This window comes from Scatophagus argus, chromosome 12 (assembly GCF_020382885.2).
Source record: "Scatophagus argus isolate fScaArg1 chromosome 12, fScaArg1.pri, whole genome shotgun sequence".
Classification (NCBI taxonomy): Eukaryota; Metazoa; Chordata; class Actinopteri; family Scatophagidae; genus Scatophagus; species Scatophagus argus.
The window spans coordinates 104,956-128,703 of record NC_058504.1 but is presented as its reverse complement, the minus strand read 5'-3'; the positions used below and the strand labels follow the sequence as shown (position 1 = coordinate 128,703).

At 45.6% G+C, this 23,748-nt stretch overlaps 1 protein-coding gene across 2 annotated transcripts in view; it reads right to left on the bottom strand.

Annotated features, from left to right (window-relative positions):
• Positions 1-23,157, bottom strand: part of ppargc1b (peroxisome proliferator-activated receptor gamma, coactivator 1 beta) — a 70,227-nt gene extending 47,070 nt beyond the window's left edge. The window contains exon 1 of one of the 2 annotated variants that reach the window (XM_046405330.1): positions 22,943-23,157. In XM_046405330.1, the coding sequence (XP_046261286.1) occupies positions 22,943-23,023 (81 nt within the window). In that variant the 5' untranslated portion in view covers positions 23,024-23,157. The remainder of the gene's footprint in view (positions 1-22,942) is intronic. The other variant, XM_046405331.1, reaches the window with a different exon arrangement.
• Positions 23,158-23,748: the final 591 nt, after the last annotated feature.

Below are 23,748 nucleotides of genomic sequence, written 5' to 3'. Positions count from 1 at the left end.
GTCTGCAGCCAACGGCTGTTTAAACTGATAATCAACTACTTTAAAATGTGTGAAAATGTTCTGCAGTGGCTCCACTGTGTGTCCTGTTTGTGGGGCTCTGAACAGGAAGTGATGTGCTGTTTGCAGAAACATTGAAATCCATTTTATTCTCCCTCTTGGTGTAAAACAGCCTCTGATGAATCAAGAAAATGTTCTGCCACAGAAAGCAGCAGTGGAAACAAACTAAGTACATTTACTCACAATACTGGACTCAAGCACAGATTTGAGGTATTTGTGCAACTGGCTGCTGGACTTCCTCACAAACAGACCGCAGACAGTCAGAGTCGGAAACAACTCCTCAGCGACCACCATCATAAACACCGGCGTGCCACAAGGATGTGTGCTTTCTCCTCTGCTGTTCACACTGATGACCCATGATTGCTGCGCCAGATCTGCAACAAATCACATCATCAAATTTGCTGACGACACAACAGTGGTGGGCCTCATCAGTGACGACGACGACTCAGCATACAGGGAGGAGGTACACCAACTCATCAACTGGTGTGAGAGGAACAACCTGTCACTCAACGTCAACAAAACAAAAGAAATAACTGTGGACTTCAGGAAAAAACAACCAACACACATCCCACTCTTCATCAGAGGCAGTGCTGTGGAGTCTGTGAAAAGCACAAAGTTCCTTGGAGTGCACATCACAGAAGACCTCACATGGACCACAAACACCACCTCCCTGGTCAAAGAAGCACAGGCACGACTCCATTTCCTGCGGAGAATGAGAAGAGCTGACCTCCCCACATCTGCACTCACCATCTTCTACAGAGGTGCCATTGAGAGCATCCTGACCAGCTGCCTCTCTGTCTGGCAGGCAGCTGTCTAGCTGCAGACAAGAAGGCACTACAGAGGGTGGTGAGGACTGCAGAGAAGATCATCAGATCACCACTACCAGCCATTCAGGACCTCTACACCTCACACTGTTCCAGAAGAGCAATGACCATCATCAAAGACCCCACTCACCCAGCACATAAACTGTTCTCCCTACTACCACCAGGGAGGCGCTACCGCAACATGTGGTGCCACACAAGCAGACTGAGAAACAGCTTCTTTCCACAAGCCATCAGACTCATCAACACACTGACGAACACTTCATGACATGTCACTCGCACTTTACTCTTTGCACCTTACATACTGCATCTACACTACTGCACATACCTGTATGTCCACTGACTGTACTGCTGCTGTGACTGTGTGTGTGTGTGTGTGTGTGTGTATTTATTGTACATGGTTGTATCAGTATGTTGTCTTTTTACTGCACACTGTGTGTGTTTGTTTGGGTGTATGTGTATGGGTGTGTGTGCGTGTGTGTGTAATTATTGTCACTGTCTTACCTACATGTTTAGTTTTTTACTGCACATTGGAGACTGGTCAAACAAAATTTCAATTTTCTGTGCTAACCCCTGTTACATAGATTTTTGACAATAAAGTACACTTTGACTTTGACTTCATAGTTTTATGAAAACCGCAATTCAGAGGCAAATACTGCACTATATTTGTAGGACAACTTAGGTTACTGATTACTTACATTATATAGACAAAACTATTGGGACACCTGCCCATCACACCAACAGGAACAATTGCACTGATTCTGATTCTGATTAATGATGTCTCATTGTAAACACACAGACAGCTTTGCAGCTCTAACAGCTTCCACTCTTCTGTGAGGGCTTTCCACAACATGTTGGAGTGTTTCTGTGGGAATTTGTGACGATTCATGCAGTAGGCTTCATTTTCCCCACAGCTTCTCTAAGCTTCATCAGACACACTCAGCATAAGAGCTGAAAACTGCATCCCCTTAAGTGTGTGTGTTTGAAGGCCTCTTCATCCTAATATTTAACGATGTGTGTGTGTGTGTGTGTGTGTGTGTGTGTGTGTGTGTGTGTGTGTGTGTGTGTTGTGATGGTCAGTGTGAGTCAGCCATGTTCCCTGTTGTCTAAGAGGAGCAGAGGAGATACCACACACACACACACACAGATCCATACATACAAATACAAGAGGTAAGCGACAATTGGGGACACACAGTTCACACACACGCACACAGACAAAGTGCGTGTGTGTGTGTGTGTGTGTGTGTGTGTGAACTGACTCATCTCATCAGTATCTTACTAATATGGAGACAGACGGCTCAGCCATCTGCTCACAAGGCAACTGCACACCAGCAACCTTTTTGAGCGACGCCCCTCAGCAACAATTGCTCTGAGCGAGGATTGTGATTGGCTGACAGAAGTTCAGACTGGACACACTGAGGAAATGCATTTTGCTCTAACAGCCTTTAGCCTGTCGTCCTGTTGAACTGATCTCTGGCCTGGTTGTGTCTGAATGAGGCTCCCTGGCAGGCCACTAACCAGGCCACGCCAGGTTAATCTGAAGCCGGATTTCGACTGTAGGACGAGCTGGAAGCGGCTACCAGTTTTTATGCAGCCAAATCAAACAGATCACATGCACATGGCTGTGTTGTAAAAGAACACTCAGTATGCACTGTTTGCAAACTTCTTCTCACTCTGTCTTGATCATTCACTTAGGAAAACTGATAAACCAAACATTTGTCATCTGAAATGAATGCAGAGAATATCGATCAATATCGTCAGGAGACAGTATCTGTTACAGTTATTACTGTTAAATCTTTTCTATTTCGTAGCCCACAATGCATCAGGGATTAGAGCGAGACCTTGTTTGGGTGAGACGGGAGATTTGCAGTTTAAAGACGCAGCGGAAAAGAGGGGTGAATAGGTCTTTTAGGGGGTGGGAGTGTGTGTTTGTGTGGGGGAGGGGTTCATGCACACATCATGAAGGACGGCTGGCAGTCCAGGTCCAGGACTGGAACATCAGGTCATTCACAGAGGGCTGCACGAGTTGTTCTAACTGCAGCCAAGGGACAACAGGAGCCTCAACAGCTGAGAAACAGCAAATACTGAGTGGATAAAAGTTCATATTCAGCAACAGATTGATTATCTGATCAATCAGCATGTTTACATGATTATTGGTGCTTCTGCTTTGGTTACTGTCTCTGTTTACATCTCCATAAAACTAATCAGAAGTCAGAAACTCAGGTTTCCTGCCAAAAAGATGCTCAGGGACAAAAGGTACAACACACACACACACACACACACACACACACACACACGCACACACACACACATACTGACAGCTTTAATCTTCTCCTGTATCTCCCTGGAGACAGGCAGTATTGGTCAGAACTGCCCCCCACCCCCAATGCACACCTCAGACACACACAGGGACATAACAGAGACAGAGGGACAGTTTCACAGAGCACTGAGGCAGACTTTCACATTGAGTCCACTTCCCCTCCTTTCCTCTCCTCCTTTCCTCTTTTCCCTCTGCTCCAACTCTCCTTTCTCAGCTTTCTTTCCTTACACTTTTATCTGATTACTTTATTTTTTATGCTTCGTTTGCATCCTTCTGTCTTTGCTTCAATCATTTCCTTTCCTCTTTTTCTCCCTGTTTCTCGCTGTTCTTTTCCTCCTCTTACTCTGCGTTGTGCATCATCAGAAGAGCTCGATGCTCTGATAGCTGCAGGCCCCTCCCCCACACACCTGTACATCAGCCGAGACCCGGTTGTGTCCACGATTTCAGTTGTGAGGAGTCACGCTTTGATTTTTTCTCTCAGCTCTCTTTTTCCATTCTCTGCCCAGTTATTCCTGTCCCTTTTCATGTGAACAGCTGGCTGCCATGTCTTCCCTTATCCACATTTAGAAACAATATTTTCTCCTCCTCCTCCACCTCCCTCGCTGTCCATATCTGCTGATGTGCAGTAGTCATGAAGGTCAGAGCTGAAGGACGCACTGTGGGGCTGGATGCAGCTTAGTGTATGCTGCTATGCAGTACAACATGTGGGATACAGTGCTGTTATAAATACTCTGTTATGCTGCCTGCAGTACCTGAGAGTATCACAGTATCAGCCTGAGGGAGCAGAAGTACGCAGGACACCTCGGACGATCATTAAATTCAGCTTGAAGCTGTGCTGCCCCTCCTGACACCAGAGGAGAAGCGGCGGGTTGACCACACCAGGCCTCCACCCATGTCAGATTTTTGCTCATATCAAATCAAAATCGAACTGCAGGGTGTGTTTTCTATCTGACTGAGGACGCAGCAGAGACAACCGGTTCAGATCAGGTAAACTGTGTCAGGTTTGCTCCTTCAGCTCACAAATTAAATCAAAATCTAAAATGCATTTTCATCAGGTTTCATTAAGGGCTTAGTGAAGGATGGATCAATCGTTTACAACATCCTGCCATTCGAAGCTAAAATCCTTCAAATGTCTGCCTGTTAGCACCATTTGGACGCACCGATGTGTGAAGTCGATGAGTTTGGCTCCACGTGTTACCGTTTTCATGCCAAGCGCTCAGTGTTTAGAGTTTGGCAACACTCCTGAAACAGCATTTAGACTCTCATGGGTCATTAAATTCATTTGTGTTTTTGGGGTTTTAATGTTTACATTGTTCACTTCAGCCTGTTGTTGTTATCATCAGCATCTCCTCCCTTCAGCAGAGCTCTTCAAGGACATGTGGTCTACTTTCACAAGGCGTGGGTGATGTTTTATTACTGAGGTTTGGCTGATTTCATGATGTGTGCCTGTCAGTACAGATTCATTATCTTTGTTAGTTTGAAAAGTCAGAATACATTTAGCTGCTTCTAGCTTCTCAAAAGAGTTGCTCAACAAGCCACTGATGGGACATTTAAAGACCTGATTTAGCTGAGTCTGTAGAAGATGCCTTCAAGTTTTTAGTCAAGTGGGGCAGTTCAAGTGCACTTCAGGTGAAATCTGAAACCATTTGGCTTTTGACTGATGTCTGATGGCTAACAAAGCGTCTTCCCCCAGAGATCAGTGCTATTGTACAAGTGATGTAGGATGACAATAAAGAAGCCTGCAAAAGCACCTGATGTGACGAGTCTGGGTTGATTTACCAACAATAACATGTAGTTTGGTGCTAATGTATGAAATAGACTGATGAACCTGGAAAATACAAAAGATTACAACTCACCTTATCAAATACGATTATAATTAGTTTAAGAACTGACTCAGCATTGAATTGACTGGACAAAGTAGACACTTGATGTAGAGAGAGCTAAACTGGCTCTAAGTCCACACGACAGCATGTTTGATCAGACATCAGAACAGCAACATTACAGACATCCTCAAACTCCAACACAGCTTCGAAATAACTCGACATGCAGGCCACTCAGAGACATTGGCCTCTCCTGCAGCGACAACACACACAGGTTGCTCAATGTGGACTTTGAGTGTAGCAGAGGAGGTGACGGAGGTTCAGTGGGCATCGAGTTCCACACTTTGAACCACAAGAAAATAACACTTTCACTTTCATCTAAGCACCGTTGATCTGCTTTCATCACAAGTGCACTTTGTCCTTTGGCACACACACACACGAACACACACACACAGTCAGACGGTGACCTCACAAGCATGCAATAGACAGAAGGTACAAAAAGCCAAAATAGAAAAGGTATTTCAGTCACGTGCACACACACACACACACAAAGCTATAAATATGTTCAGCGTGTCTGCTTACATTTTTGTTTGTGTGTGTGTGACTGTGCAGATCAGTGCTGCAGCTATTCCTATCCGTCACTGTCAGGACAGCCAGGTGGACAGAAACACTCCCCACACACACACACACACACACGCAAGCAGAGGAAAAACTCAAAGCACGGCTGTACATTAACACTTTACTGCTGAGGCAGCTGCATGCGACACAAACGGAGGTCGAGAACACAAAGGCATGAAGGTGTGTGTGACCACAACATGCACACCGTGGAGGACATTGACCTCTGAACTCGTTTAACCTTTCTTAGATGCAGTCAAGGTGACCAAAACCACAGGTCTCTGAGGCTGCAGGATAAGAATAGCTGGTATTAAAGCTCTGCTGGGACACAGAACACCATCGTGTACTGCTGCAGGTATGAAGCAGGTGGTCAGTGAGTGCCTTGCTAAAGGGCATGTCAGTCAGACTGCACAGGAACACGAGCAGCCAGTCAGACGCAGACAATCGTGATGACTGTGGGAGGTCAAAGGTTTCTGTCAGGGTGAAGCTAACCCTGTTTTAACCACACTCACAGCGACAACAACAGCTTAAAGGAGACCTGAAACAACAGAGTTAGAGTCACGAATCAAAAGAGATGTGCATCTTAAAACAGAAGTCTTTTGTAAGAGCTCTAGCAGAGAAACTCTGGAGTTCATACTGTCAGATCCATTTTAATTCATAACACTACAGAAATGTCTGAAAACAGTCTGGTCTAAGACAGTATTATTTATACTCAGAGCCAGCCAGACTTTAAACTCCTTTTCCACCATTAAAAGACAACACTTTGTTCTTTAACTGTTGTCAGCCATAATCCACCTGACAACGGTCACAATATGTCACCAGAGGACTGAGGCCATACAGTGACTCCTCCAATCAGCAGCTGGCTGGTTTGTTCACACTGTGCAGATGTGATGAAAGTCTGAGACAGAAGTAAGAAAACACTGAATATGATGATCTCTGCAGTCTGACTGACATGTAAACACCAAGACGCCAGATAGATCTCAGTGACGAATCTTGAGCTGCACAGAACACTGTGGATCAGGAGAACCAGAAAAACATGTTGGTTTGCATACAGCCAGGTGCGATTCTGGTACCATTGTCACACTACATCTGACATACCATGTGTCAGAATATTACACCAAAGTCAACTTTATTATCATGGTACAAGTACAAAGGCAACAAAATTTAATTTGACATCTGGGGCAGTCGTGGATCAGCAGTTAGGGTCGCTGGTTCGATTCCCCGTACCGGTGTCCATGGCTGAGGTACCCTTGAGCAAGGTACCTAACCCCCACTGCTCCCCGGGCGCTGCACGCGGTCGCCCACTGCCCCGGGTTTGCTGTGTGTGTGTGCACGTCACTTGGGTGGGTTAAATGCAGAGAACAAATTTCGTTGGAGTGAGTTGCCTCCAATGACAAAATATGTCACTTTAACTTTAACTTAACCAGGACTGCAATATCTGCAGATTGTGTACACAAGTATTGATAAACAAGCTGTAAATCCACTACAGACTGGACATGTAAACAGCACAAAGACAAGAAGATTATACAGTACAGATAGAGTACTGATAAATACTAAATACATGGTAGTATGGGTACTGGAACACAGTGTGTGTTTCTCTCAACACACAGACACGCACACGCTAACACACACATACACACATAGCCTGCAGGCTGACAGGAAGTGGTGATCAGCTGCTGCTACGATCGGGTGTCAGACCTCCCAGCTCATCTACAGTGAACACATACACCAACAACACACACAGTCAACAACACACACACAAAGTACACACTAATCTGCATCGAGAGAAGGATCTGATCGTATACCTGAGAACGCCCTACCCAGTCAACAACACACACACACAAACACAAATAAAACCCAAGAATTTTTTTATTTCTAAAAATTCCTCACCTTCTCTGTACTAAATTTATTTTCTGTCTATTTATCTGATGTCTTCTCAGATACTTCGAGTTTCGTGTTACAGCTCTTAGAGTTCAGGGCTGATTTTCAGACTCATTTTTATTTTGTGTTTTATCCCAAAGAGACTGAATCCAATGTAACTGGACTTGAATATGTCTTCAAAGATGTTTTCCTTCTCATCCAAGAGGCTTCATCAGGTGAAACATCTTCAAAGACATACAACCAAGTCCAGTTGCATTCAATTCAATCTCCCTGAGATAGCTATGACCATAGAATACAGACATATTTAGCATTTTAGTCTGCAGTGTCAGTCTGTACTGACAGAACAAAGTCTGAGGTTTGAGTTAACCATAAGAAGTAACCCACAGGAAGGGATGAAGAAACAAAGAAAGACAGAATGACTGTTTGATTCCACGTGCAGTTCCGACTTAAGCAGACAAGGCTGCTTAGTCAAATGTGAGGAGATCAGCAGGGCTTAGTAGCTTAACATTCACTCAGAGTTAGCCCAGTATGACCAGTCGGCAGTCACACTGCTCTGAGGCTTCCAGTCCAACACAAGACCACAGATAGGACAAGATAAGATAAATCTTTATTAGTTCCACAGTGGGGAAATTCTCAGTGTCATAGCACAAGGACATCAAATGAAGGTACAAATAGGAGGACATTTGCACTATATATATATATATATATATATATATATATATATATATATAAAAATAAATAAACTATTCAAATATGCACATGATACTTACAGTATTTCACTATTTTTAAATTATTAGTAAAAAGTCACTGTACTGCACTTGGGGATTATTGCACATGACTTATTGAGGTTCAGTTTGTGGTGGACTCATTTTGTGTTTGGACTGCATGTCAATTAGGCCTGCCCTCTTTCTGCTACAGACAGGTACAGGGCTGCTGCTCTGATCCAGTGCTGACCAGACCATAAAAAGTCCAGGATAGCCCTATGAATGTCTTCCATCAGACCTCTTGGTGGTGTCAGTGCAATAAGTTTGTGCCACAGAGTCAAAGCAACCAAGTTACTGGAAACCAGAACTCAAAAGCAAAAACAGGCACAACCCAACTCCTCCACTGACCAACTATTAAGGCTTCAGATTTTGGGCAGTTCATTCGCACAGATGGCACTCTTTATGAGAGAGCCAGAGTGTCCTGAAGACTCTGAACATCCTCCTGGCTGGTTAGAAAGACATTTACATCATCAGCGTAGGCAGACACACCCAGAGGAGGACAAAAAGCCAAGGACCCCAGCAGAGAGAGAGGGACCACTGAGCCCACCTCTCAGCTCAATTGCAAAGTCCAGAGATAGGAAACCTGAATATAAGCCAAGGCAATTTAGAAACCCATCACCAAATCCAAAAGCACAGAGTGCAGAGAACAGCCTTCTCCTGACCAAGTGAGACCAGGCCACTGGCCTCCAGTTTTTCAACAAAGCCAGGCCACCTTTCTTGGGCAGCAAAGAGAGCACTGCTCGCTGGCAAGAAACAGGAAGAGATCCTGTCCTCAGACAATCCAGCAGTACAATGTGCAGATCCAAACATATGATAGAGGAGGAGACTAGGAGAGGAGAGGAGAGTAGAGAAGATACTATAAAGGAAAAGAACGGGAAAGCAGTGCAAAGAACAAAGAAAAGAGAACATAAGGAGATACGGTAGAAAGGAGAAAAAAAACGAAGGCAAGGAAATAGACACACACAAATGAACACAACCAAAAACACGTTTACATTCATGTAGCAGTAAAGCCTGAAGGGACACAGTGTGTGTGTGTGTGTGTGTGTGTGTGTGAGGACACGTGATAGAGACACTCAAGCAGCAGCAGAACCATATTAGGTAGAAAAAAGAAACAAAGACAGACAGACTTTGGCTTTGGACTACAACCTTTGGTCTTTGCCTTGATTATCTTGAAATAAAGCTCTGCTTCTCAGGTGTATGTGTGCATGTGTGTGTGTGTGTGTGTGTGTGTGTTCATCATCAGATGTGAAGCCACTTTGAACTTTCCAGCTGTCCCATCAAAAGATCTGCTTACACACACACACGCACACGCACACACACACACACACCTTTGTTCTACATCTGATCATTTCTCTGTTAAATTATCTTGCAGTAATCAGTATTCCCACAGTAAATTAGAAATTAAGAGCACAAGATGAATTAGCAGTTAAAAATGTACAATATTTGAATGAAAAATCTGATTTGGTGAGGTTGCAGAGGAGAGGACCACATCCTAACCTTCGGGAGACCCCAACCAGTGAAAAACTGAATCTTTATTTCGAAAATGACTTCAGTGATGAAATGATGAATATCATGTTCTCAGCATGAACAAAATATTCAGCATTCAGTCCTGTTCATGTGAGAAAAACGACCAAACAAAAAGCTAAAATTTGTGTCAGTAAACGTCCATCATGTTAATGTGTGGCCAGCAAATCTTCACCTGAAGACGGGCTGGAGGTGGCCTTCACACCCACACACACACACACACACACACACACACACGAAGCTCAGGTATTCAGCTGTGAATATGTGGCAGTAAATAACAAACAGGGTGAGCGACACAGTTGATGTGAGACCTTGTGAGCGTGTGTGTGGCAGAACGACCTTCATGTCATCATTCTTACTACTGTCCCTCCATCCCCTCTTCTGCACACACACACATACACACACACACTGTCACTCTGAGAATTTGCACATTAGTGTGTGTGTGTGTGTGTGTGTGTGTAGGATGTTCTTATGCAAGTGTTAGTCATCTCATCAGTCTCGATATTTCTGATCATACGACTGGAAAAAGGCGGGTTTGCTTCCAGTTCATCATCGACAGGCAGTTACAACACAACCACACGCAGCAGTGAAGTATTACTGCAGTACTGCTGAGAGACCTGAGCCTTTAGTCTTGGATCCAGTGAAGAAGTGGCTGCTCAGTCTTGATTTGTGATGTTGTCCACCTTCAGCTACAACCTATGGACACTAGAGATGAGGATTGATTGTCCTTCATCAAACTGGTTCAGCTTTTGGAGGTATGAAAAGTACACAATGAAAAAATACTGCAAAGAACGCAGTACGCATATTTTTTATTTAACTTTCTTGTACCAGATTCATATCATATGACTAACTTTAATTTAGATCTTCTGATCACATTTCTTTGGTGTCCTTACTGACCAGAAGCAACACAAATGCAGGCAGAAACCAAACTTTCCTCTCTTTAAGTGCAGCAGACTTCCAAAATGGCTGCCTTCTATTCCTCCTCTGTACTCCTCTGCATACAAAAGTGACTACATCAAGACCAAAACCAGGGCTACAGAATGACAGCATTCCTGCTGTGGGTCTGTGCTGGTGGCCTTGACACAAGAACAGGATCAGACAATAAGAAAGCGCCGAAAGCTTTTCTCAGCTGGTTTCCGACGTGTTCGGCTCTTCGTTCAGCTGCTGGCAACAGGACCAATGCTGCTATTCTAATGGGATCAGAACACACACACACACACACACACACAGGATGATTATTCAGTCTTCCCAGTAGGCAGTCCACTACATTACCAGGCATCATGGCAGTAACCACATAAACGTGCATAAAAGCGACAAAAGAGAGGAGGCAGGTCTGGCTCTGACCTGAGTATCAAATAAGATTGTTCTGACGAGCTTGATTAGCACTGCAGGGCTAAAGTGGGCTGAGGACGCTCACACATTTGAACAAGGAAAAATGAAGGAGAAACCAAGGCTGCACAGGACTTCTCTTTAGACTGACTGGCAGAGCCACTAACCATGACCAGCAGTACACAAAGTGAGCTGGTCCAACTCAAAGACAATTTCGTCCTAATTATGACTGGTGTGCCAGCCAGGGATAACAAAGGAACAAAGGCCATACAGGGCAACCAAAGCCTGGCCTTGGCGTCTCATGATTAAACAGAAGGATGTGATGCTTCCTCCTTCCATCAGCTGCAGACCTGTGAAGGGCTGGTGAACGCTCATTAAGCAGCTTGGCACCGTTCTTAAAACGGCCACGCAGGCCTTTCCAAGGCTTAATAATTAGCCTAGTTAAAACTGCAGGAGAAACCAGGCCACTTTCAGCCTGGACCTCCACTACAGGGTGAAACTTTGCTTTGCTGAGGCTTAATGGTTAGCTTGGTTCCACACATGGACTAACCAGAGGTCATTTTCCACTTTGTACTTTACTTTCCTTAAAACAATGACATAAGGTCATTTCCTGTGTGATGAAACATTCATTTTCACCTGAAAACAACACTGTCCAGCTAACCTGAAACACTACAATGAATGTGAGTGAACCTGTGAGCTGCAGTTTCAACCACCACAGCGTGGAGATCAAAGGTCAGCAATCTGCAGATCACAGACAAATTTCCTTCAGCATCTGCTCATGCAATCGCACTTTTTCTTGACTTCATTATCTCGCTCAGCCACTCTTCTCACCTGTCCGCCCCCCCAGTCATCACCTGCAGTGCAGTCGATAAGCTATCAGACCGTTGAGACTCACAGACTCTTTCAGTGCTTCACACTGGGCTCTCAGCGTCTCACAGTGTGTGTGCTCCAGCCATCAAACCAAACCCCACATCTGATCCACCCATCACCCACTGACTGTGAATGTGTGTGTGTGTGTCTGTGTGTGTGTCTGTGTGTGTGAGTGTGTGCACGTGTGTGTGTGTGCATGTCTGTGTGTGTGTTTGTGTGTGTGTGTGCATGTCTGTGTGTGTGTGTTTGTCTGTGTGTGTGAGTGTGTGTGTGTGCGCGTGTGTGTGCGCGTGTGTGTGTGTGCGTGTGTGTGAGTGAGTGAGTGTGAGTGAAGCAGAGGGGAAAGTGTGCAGTACAAGATACTGAAAGGAAAGACAGGCATGTGGGGAAAGACAGACAGACACTCTGCACACACATAACCACAGACATCCACACTGACTGTCACTGACCAATGAGTAAGTGACCAGTAAAGGAAGTCTCAGGCCCAGCAAACAGTTATCATGCAGTGGGGAGCTCCTTTATTACATGGATGCAATTGCTGGGCAGGTCATACTGGTCCCAGGGTGCCCAGTGTAGATAAAGACACACTCACAACAACAGCCTGTATGTGTCAGTACTGCACAGAGCACAGTACTGACCACTGCACCACCATGCCTCCCATCAGGGGCAGCTGTGGCCTAGAGGTTGGAGAAGCGGCTTGTCACCGATTCGATTCCCCCACCGGACGGGCAGGAAAAATTTGGGTGTGGTGGAGTGATTAATGAGAAAAATGCCCCCCCCCCTCCATTAGCTGGCTGATGTGCCCTTGAGCAAGGCACTTAACCCCCCAATATGCTCCCCGGGCGCTTGATGCTGCCCACTGCTCCTGTGTGTGTTTCACTGCATGTAATTTGCTGGGTGTTGCATGTGTGTGTTCAACTAAGGATGGGTCAAATGCAGAAGTCAAATTCAGTATGTGTGTGTAAAAATATATATACTGCTAATAAAGTTGATTCTTCTTCTTAGAATAAAAGCAGGACCAGTCGATCCAGTCTGCAGTGTTCACACACACTCACAAATATAAACCTGTAAACACTCTTATGACTCCACACAGCCCAGATCAGATGCCACACAGGTTCAGACACACACTCACCACTAAAGTATTTGGCTTATTACCCAGATTGCACCACACTAGTGACACTCCTCCTCCCGCCGACACCCTGACTGGAACAGGAACACAATGAATGAAACAGGAGGAACACACTGTGGGTGTGTGGGTACAAGACACCGCTCGTTTTTAACTTGCTCGTGCAGTTAGTGTGTTCACAGTCTGCATACTGACTGACAGACCTACTGACGGACACTGACAGAGAGAAAGACAGACAGTCATTCTCACAGACAGACAGACCGAGAATGTTACAGACTACACTCGATGAGAAGGCAGAGCTGAAGTGATTCCCTCGTTAAGATGCCTGAAGCCTCGTCTGCCTGTGTGATCACTTATTGGTCGGATGTCTACAGGTGAACTCTGACAGGAGCAACACGACACCTGAAGGGTTTCTTAGCAACAGAAACTTCAGGCATTTTTCAGATACTCAAACTTTGATTTGAATTAATAAAGAAGAGACGTGACTACAGGGCAGCATGGTGGTGCAGTGGTTAGCACTGTTGCCTCACAGCCAGAGGGTTGCAGGTTTGAATCCCGGTCTGGGCCCTTCTATGTGGAGTTTGCATGTTCTCCCTGTGCCTGCGTGGGTTTTCTCCGGGTTCTCCGGCTTCCTCCCACAATACCAAAAACATGCTCATTAGGTTAACTGGCTGCTCTACACTGCCCCCTAGGTGTGAGAGTGTGTGGTTGTCTGTCTTTGTGTGTTGGCCCTGCGATTGACTGGCGACCAGTCCAGGGTGAACCCCGCCTCTCGCCCGTAGTCAGCTGGGATAGGCTCCAGCTCCCCGAGACCCTGACGGATAAGCGGTATAGAAAATGGATGGATGGATGGATGGTGACTACAGTATGACTGAGTGAGTGGGTGTGAGTGTGTGTGTGTACATGTGTGAGTGGGTGTGCATGTGTGTGTGTGCGAGTGTATGTGTGTGTTTGCACGTCTGAGTGTGTGTGTGCATGTGTGTGTGTGTGTGTATGTGTAAGTGTGTGTGTGTGTGTGTGAGTGAGCATGTGCGAGATGCCCTGCCGGCGCAGCACTGAGCTCTGTGGTCACGCAAGCCTGAGCAGTCTTTGGGAAGTGGGTCAACAACAGGAATAAAAAATCGTGACTGGAGATAAAGATATAAGAGCACAGGCAGAGGAAAGTTACCAGTTTGAAAATACACACACACACCATGGTCTGTGTGTATTTGTATTAACATCCCAGAGGACATTCACAGCCTCACCCACCTAACCCACCTCTCTCCCTCTCTGTGCAGGTAGAAGCCTGCTGCTTACTGTCAACCCCCACACATGACTCACACACTCAAACACAACACACACACACACACACCTCTAAACTTTCCATCACTGAGGCCTGCAAAGCCTCCTGAGCCTGAATGTGATTATCAGTTACATCACATCATCAGGAGAATTTAACAAATATCAGCCTTATGACAGCGTGGACCCCCACTGAAAGGCTGTTTGTTGAGTTATTACATCAGCAGACAGTTTTACTAACATAAGATCAGATCAGATAAGATAATCCTTTATTAGTCCCATAACTGGGAAAATACAGATTCCCCAGAATTACTGCGTTATTTCCCGTGGCTGATAGGATGTCTTTTATTTTGTAGGATGAGTCAGAGTGGTCTCTGATTAATCATGATTGATCCACAGGTCATACACAAGTCAAACATGCGCAGCTTGGCAGTGACGAGTGCCAGGAGACCTATTTATGACACACGCAACACACACACACTAATGCACCTTTTATCTGACACAGCAGCATCTAAAAATAACAACAAACGGCTTTTAAAGTGGAGTTATGGACAAGGAGACATGGTGAGTGAGTGTGAGTGTGTGTGTGTGTATGTGATGAGATAAATTGAATAAATAAGCTGTATGTAAATACTGCACATTTTTATTCTTATTATATTTATAAGGTTTCTATTTTATAATATGTAATTTTACTCTTTCTATTCTACCTATTTTTTGGTAGCAGGAACAAAAAGAATTTCACTGCACATTGTACCGTGTATGATTGTGTGTGTGTGATAAATAAACCTATCTTGTATCTTGCATGTTCACAGCAGTCTGTGCTTGCCTTCCCCTAGCACCTGTTTACCACAGCTATATGAAAAGCTGGCATCTGTGTGTGTGTGTGCCATGGAAATTTCCTTTAACCTTTTCGTCATTTACACTGGTGCCACTGAAATCCCATAAGCGCACACAAGCGCACACACTCACACACACACACACACTCACACACACAGGACGTGCAGTGTGGTCTACAGTGGAGATAAACTGTCACTGTGCATTGTGTTCAGGCTATAAACAATTTGTGTCAAACTCTGTCAAAACCTGCTTCACAGTCACATGATCACTACTACTACTATTTGTAGGAGCCGCATTTAGTGTGTATTTCTATTTGCTTGTATTTTTTCTTTTTGCATTTTGGGAGGGTGCGCCCCCTGCAGGAAGCAAGGGGTGCAGTTTGTGAACAAAACAGCAAACTGGAATCAGACAAAACGTCTGCATGTGTAAAAAAGCTCCCAGAAATTTAATTTAATTTAATTTGTTTCCTTCTGTGTCACAGCTTGTAGTATTAGCAGTACTATACAACCCAACTACTGCACCACCACAATGGTCCAAAGTACTACATGTACTTTTCGTACTTGTGCTTCCACTAGTAATGATACTACAACTGATGGTGCTGTTTCCACAACTACTGTACCACCAGTAGTGCCTCTGAGTTTGTTTCTGCTGCAAAAGCACCACCGGTAGAAGTACTACATGTTTAGGAGTACTAGCAGTAAATCGGAGTCAGCTCACATCCCCACAGTTCAGAAACTCCGCAGTACCCATGAATACACTGTGTAATCCCCAACCCTGTGCAGTAATCATCACACACAGTAATCCTGCTGGACTACTGGGAAGGAGAACACATACTGGTGCAAACGTTCTGGATGGCAGATCACCTGCATGTGTGTCACCTCTTCATGTTGGTGTTGGAGGAATCCAGACAAGCCCCAACCAAAGTGTCCAGGAGGAGGGCGGCCATGCTGTGACTGAGTCCAAACCAGTATCAGGGTAGTGCTCATGCCTCCACCCCTCACACTCCTCAACAGCGGCAGAAAGAGAGCAATTTTTAAAATGTAGTAAACAGTGAGGAAACCCAGTTTTTATCAGCAGGCCTCAGATTCCAGCATTCAGTCCCACCCACATCAGTCACTTCTCGATGACTTCGAACACCACTTGTACAGATGTGGAGAGGAGGCCAAAATCAGCATCTCTCTCATCAAACTGTCAGATTCTGGAAAGAGACGCAGGCTCATTCTGCTTTAAAATGAGACTTTTCCCTGGTGGCTGGCTGCCCCTGTGATAAATCAGGTAACCAAGCAGCAGAGCTGTGAAGAACTGGGGCAGCTCCACACACTTCCCTATAAAGCCCTGAGCTGCTTTCTGAGATTGGATTCCCTCTCCTCCAACCTCTTCCTGTCTGCCTCAGGTGGTGTGTGTGTGTGTGTGGAGAATGACAAGCAGGCCCACGCTCATGTTGACACTATCAATACAGCAACAGAGTCCCTGTGATGAATACAAATTACCAGTAAAGGTTACCTAAGGACAGATGGAAAGCACACACACATCAACATGTGTGCTGCTTGGATAAAAAGGACAAACGGCTGAGACGTAAAGAGGAATTCAGATCAGGGACGTCTGCAGGTATCAACTCCCCGTAGTGAACACATGGAACATAAATGCTCGTCCTTCCTCCTCACGTTTTCCTTTATGCACAGGAGAAGGTACAGTTTTAATACAAGGCCACTCTGAGCCTGCTCAAATCTTTAATGGTATGTAAATTACGACCTGACAGTGATGGACTGAAACAAGAACCCCCATGTGTTCTGAAAGATAAAAGAAAGAAGTAAACACGATGAGAGTAAAACACTGCCTTGACTGCAAAGGACAGAAATGGTCATTAAAACTGCATCCTGGACAGAGAGACAGAAAGAGAAACAAGCTGGAGGAAAAATCTCCATCCTCACATCCCACTCTGGTTTGAGTCACACAGAGAGCAGCCACAGCCTGGAACACGGCGACCGAGCGAATAGATTTTCATATAAATTAAGATGATGAATCCATAATAAGTTTCTTGCTCGCTGGCGTCCCTCTTTCTTTCTCTCTCCACTCATCTCTGCCCACTGTATCTGTTCTCTCTGCCTCTCGCTCTAATGAAGCCATCGTGCGTGTTGGACGCTTTGCACGGCTGACTGCTGCTCGGCTGAAGCACCTCAGGGGAAGAAGAAGAAGCAGAAGAAGAAGAGGACGAAGAAGAAGTGTTTGGAAGATCCTGCAGTGTGCAAGTAAACTGGATTAGAGATTCTGCAGCCGTTCTCAGTTTACGAAGAGCTGTCCTGTCCGTGTGCTGACCTGGGAGCAGCTTCTTTTGTCATCTCTGACTCTTCCTGTTCCCACGTGTTGTTGCCACTTATTTACACTGGATTTCTCGATATTAACAGGTTGTGAAATAGCTAGAGGATTCGTGGAAGATTTAAATTCACTTGACTAAAAATAAACCGTCTCCTGAGAAGTCAAGGAGATGCTGCCGATGATAATGAAGCAGTGGAAAAAAGTATAATGTACCATAAACACTTACTCTATTTTACTGTTTTGATATACCAACACCGTCATGATGGGGAAATATGTTTTGTGAGCAGTTTTGCCGTACAGACAACTCCGCTGCCTGAGGTTACAGGCGATAACGAAGCTAACCATGAAAACAGCACGACCTTCAGTGACAGGAGCAGTGGGACTACTTTTCCTCTGAACGAAGTGAGAACTAACTGAGGTCTCATTTCAGCCAACGATGTGAGCCTGTGCAGCCAAACAGGCCTGAGCAAGCAGCTCACGAATCAATTAATTACAGAGCCCTCACCTGCTGCTGCTAGCATAGCAGCTAGCAACAGAAAACATGTGACACACATGCAGTTTATGATTCGTGTTTACAGACACACACACACACACACACACATGCAAACACACACCCCATGTGGAGGTTCACTGTCAAAGCCAGATGCCTGGTGAACCTCAGAGGGATTTGGGAGGAAGCAGCCATATTCCCACGATGTCTCTCTCTCTCACACTCACACACACACACACACACACACACACACTCACACACACGCACACACAGGACGTGCAGTGTGGTCTACAGTGGAGATAAACTGTCACTGTGCATGGAAACTGTGGGACTTTTTAATTCTCAAGTTCACTGTCATACAACAAAATCACTAACCTGCAGCTACCACAGTGTGGTCCACCACGTTAGGAGGTCCACTAATTGAAGACTTACTGCTCTGCATGGCAGCCTCATTTAGAAAACACAGACAGCACAGACATCCCATTCAGAATCTGGAGAGAATCACGACAATATCTGCATTTTGTTTTCAACACATTAATGATTTTTCCAATAGCAGTTCATCATAAAGACATGCGTCTTAACTAAAATTCATTTTTTAGATAAGCCAATAGTGCGAGCGTATTTCACTTTTATCAACAATGTGCAAATAAATAAAACAAAACAAATGAAGCAAAGTTGTGTCTTTTTCTTTGATCACAGAGGAAATGACTCGACATGTATGACGTAAACGTATCAGGGCAACACTTTGCTTTGCCCCCTGAACTTTAAACTGCTCACTGCAGGCTGCAGCACTGCTGATCAATACCCTCCCTGTGTCTCTCACAGGAGGGACAGGTGAGTCCACCACAGTCTGTCTGTCTGTCTGTCTGTCCAGTGAGTGACCCCCCATCCCCCCAACACACACACACACACACAGAGAAACACATACAGACACAGACACACACACACACACACACAGAGAAACACATACACACACACAGACACAGACGCACACAAACACACACAGAGAAACACATACACACACTCTCTGTGGTTACAGCATGGGGTGCTGACTGACAGCATGAGGCTGCACAGTAAATGACTTGAAGCTTTAATAAGTTTTCCATTTGGTGAGTCGTCTCAGTGATGAAGCGAACATTTAAACACGATAAAAGTCGTCTCCGAGTCTACTGGATAACAACACGCACCACAGCGGAGACAAACAGAAGCAGTGAGTAATTGAGAACAACGTGTTCTTGAAAAGTATGTCCAAAGTTTTTCAATTACGAATCTATTCCAACCTCCAGTTCACATCTTACTCCTCTGCGAGGCTGCGACGGTTCTCCTCTTTTAATCACACCCTCCACTTAAGTGTTAATTTAATGGGTGTGTAGGGCTGAAAGGCTACATTAAGTTTGAATCAGCCTTCATCAGCTCCACATGGTGCACTCAGAAACATGTTTCACAGCAGGAAAACCTGGACACACAAGAAACTTTTTCCCTGTTAAGAAACTGGTCAACTTGACCTCCAGACCTGCACAGAACTTCACAGAAAACTTGATAAAAGCTACACGTGATTTCAAAGCACATGGAGTTCAGTGACAGGAGACTGTTTGTCTCTTTGTATTCTGATCTTAAAGGTAAACATGGGAAGGATTTTCTCACTGGACTCAACACGTGCGCTTGAATGGGACTTTCTCTTTGAGAACAAGGTCTCCAAACGGCAGAATGATGAGCCACAGCTAATATTTTACCAGCATGCGTCCTGTGGCCGGTTGTTTCCTGTCGGAACAGGATGTGGTGACTGACGTTAAGTCGGTCTGGTCTTCCCACAGACAGTCTCTGGGATGAACCTGGACTGGCGCTAAACATCCAGTCAATGATTGGCACTAAAACTGGTCCTGGAGACCAGCTGCACTGTAAAACTTTCACTGAAGTGGCATGACTGCACATGGAGTCTCTGCATGGCAGCAGATGAACCAACAGGACATTTTCTGCATGTTCCATCAGCAGCATCAGAAAGTGAAAACCGCTGTGCTTTTAGAGTCAAACATTAGCCTGGGGTCAAAGATCTCGTACAACAGCGCGATGATCACTTTGAAGGTGGATGTTTCCAAGCCCAGAAACTTTGTCGATGACTTTAGTAGGATGCACACGCAGCTAACCCTAACAACTACAGCTCGTACTGCTATTTGAACAAAAAGCTTTGATACAAACACTGCGAGTCGGCTGCATGGCAGCTGGGCTGCAGCCTTTTCTGTCATTTTTAACCAACATATCAAATGCAAGCAGATAATTTTCCACATCCAAACATGCTGTGCGACATGATAAGATTTTCAATGAATTCATAAACACGTCACTTAAATATAAAGACAGGAAAATTAAGAGCATGTTTGAAAGAGAGAGAGTCGACAAAGGCAAACAGAAAGCCTGCGACCTGGCCGGTATGTAAGTGTGTGACGGAGGGAGGGAGGAGGGGAGGAGGGAGCAGTCACATGTTAGGAGGAGGAGGTGGAGGAGGGAGGAGGAGCTGCCTGTCGCTCGTCTACGTCACATGAAAGCCTCCCTCCCTCCCTCCACTACGGCGCACATGACTGCAGCAGGCTGTTCTGTAACTCCAGTCACGAGGACAGAGTAGTATTACAGTAGTATTACAATCAGCAGCCGGCAGGGCCGAGCGGCATAGACAGTCACTGAGAGAGAGAGAGAGCGCCAGAGAAAGCAGTCGTCTAATAACCTCGAGTAAATATTACCTCCTTATCAGACCGCACACAAAAAAAACCCAAAGCTGCGATAAAATTCAGTGTTTTCTTCCCTGTAGCTTACAGGGAAGTCGTTCTCCCATTGTCCTGCTGCATGTCGCCCAAGGACTTGGCAGCAGTCAAGAGCAGCACACAGCGCAAATGAAAGCTGCTGTTCACCTTTAAGTGGCTCTGCCTGACAACAAACTGCACCTCCATCAGATGGGCATTATTTCATTTTATCACATTTCCTCAGAAGTCAGAGGATTTGAACAGGAAGCTCCGGGATCAGCCATAAGTTCCAGATGTATGATATGTATTTTATCATAGCACATGGTGAACACACGGATGTGGAACATGAGTTAAATCACTACATGACTGCAGTGTGTCGTCACACAGTTCTGAGGCCTTCCGTCAGACTTTTCTCCTCATTTACCTTCTGTGTGTGTATGGCCAGTATATGTACTGTGTGTGTGTGTTATGTGGGAGCACATGTCACTGCTACATGTTATAAATAGCCCACAGCCTCCCTGGATCCCACCACACACTGAATTAACCTGCTGGAGCTGTCAATGCAGTGACAGACACACACACACACACACACACCACTGTCTGATGACGTGCAATCAGAGCAATAACACCATGACGTCACACTGATGGGGAAATTGGGCGGCAGATGGAGATTAGACCTGAAACGTTAAGTTCCGTCGTGTGAGAATTTGAATTTGTTAACTAAAACCTGTTCGGAAATCTTCTCATTTACTGTTTCCTTCCGTGTACACAGCAAAGTGCACAACACATTGTGCAGTCTTGGCGCTACTGCTAAAATTCGATTCTCCGCGAAAATTCGGCATACATTTTGAGTGCGAAGCGCCTCTTGATTTGGATGAAATCTGAACTTGTGTAACCGGGAACAGCGCACCCTACCGCCCTCCGCGGGGTTCTTTGGCAGGAGATTATACTGGGATTAACAGGGGAGTCAGTCATAAAAGTTCACATGTTGTTTTAATTGTAACTACTGATTGGTGCGCTGATTGTGCACCGAATTCAATTAAAGATGCTGCTCATTCATTTACAAAATAATGCATGTTTTGCGTGTTATGCATGATTGCCGATCAGAAGGAATCCCTGAGGTCATTTCTTACCGCAGTTTTTATAAAAATTCAGTGGAAAATCACAGCAGCACCAGGTGCCATCATCAGCCCCCCAGACACAGCCCCCAGGACCGAGTGTTTTCACTTTACCAGATCAAACCACCGTGTGAAACGCACACACGTTTTGTAACTGCGGTCTAACCATTACGCAAACGGTTACGAAAACGTTTATCCGTCGCAACTTTCTCAGCTGACTAAAAGCCACAGTCTAGCCGCTTTGCAGAACATTTTAAAATGTTCTAGCCGCTTGACCACTAGGAACCATTTACAGGAACCATCGATGAGAATCAATCACCTCTGAAGAGCAGCGAACAGCTTGCAGATCTCAGAGATCCGGTTAAGCTCGCGGTGCTGTGGCGAGCAGCTTAAAACGAGTGGACAAATAGCGTAACACAGCAGTAATCTTATCGCAGCGCCACAGAGACGTTTTATTAAACATCCGTTAAGATTCAATCATAATGTCCAATCACCAACACACACACACACACAAACGTCTTTCTGCGCACACTTCTGAAGGCCCCGCAGTCCTGGAGCCGGTGGATGAACATCATAAAGTCAGAATATCATAACAGTCCCAGATGAAGTCCATGCGTTCAGAGGCGCACCACGTGTCCACGTCTCCAGCACTGAAATTATAACTTCCCTCAAGATTGCGTCAAAAGTTTGCAACGCGTCGTTCTGCATACCAAATAATCCGACCGGAACAGCGACCCGTCGGCTGCTGCCCGCCTCCGCCACCGACACGGACACATTTACTCGGTTTAATCCGTCACATTCCCTCAGAGGGCCCGGCTGATGACATTTCCTCCAAAAACACGTGAAAGCCACACGTCAAGCCTGAGCAGACATTCTCACACACACACACCGACTCGCGCTGTGCAGTGGGGAGATGCTGCTGACAAGCCGGTCAAAGCCTCGCATCAACCGGGCTTTGCGTGCGCCACGGCCAGCGACACGCAGTCACGCAGCCCGGTGCCGAAAGCCCGATGTTGAGTGCGTCCAGAGAGGATGCGGTCTTACCTGACTGCCCGAGTTTTCTGTCAGGTAACTGAAGACAAAGGACGAGAGTTCCTCATCTAACAGTGAAGCGCAGTCCGCCATCTTCTAGTGAATGAGGAGCCGCGGTGTCAGACAGCAGAGTATAGGAGGAGGAGCAGCAGCAGTGGGGCAAGTCCGTCTGCAGGGGGCGCTTCTGTTTACACACAAAGACAATCCGAGACTTTACCGTGCAGGAAAGTGTGGTCCGAGTGCCCGCAGAGGGACGCTGCTGGTGCCTCCTGGGGCCACCAATCAACCGTCAAGTTCAGATTTCATCTCACTTTCAACCAGTCAGACAGGCAGGCAGACAGACAGACAGGAGGACAAACAGACAGACAGGCAGGCAGGCAAGTAGGTGGACAGACAGACAGACAGACAGATAGGCTGAGAGATAAGAGAAGAAGTGAACCTGCAGGAGAACTGATCTGGTCTGACAGATTCTGAAGGGCAAAGCAGTCGTCTGTTAAATCAAGGTTTTGGATCTTGCTGTGATCGAGTTCATGTACTTGTACTGTGCAGTAACTGCAGATTTTGTATGTTCTTGTTCCACGCTGTGTTTACCTGTCAGGAAATATGTGAGGCTATTTTAACAGGAAACCACATTAAGTCCTGGTCTTACTGCTGAAGCTCCAGTTGTTCTGCAGTTTGCTCACTAGTGATCACACACACACACAGGCACACACACATAGTGATTCAGGACACTGTTTGTGTTCCTGTTGAACCTCTCTGCTTGTGTTTTGAGACAAGTGTTAGCAGCAACCCATTGCTGTTGCTGGGCAACTGCAAAA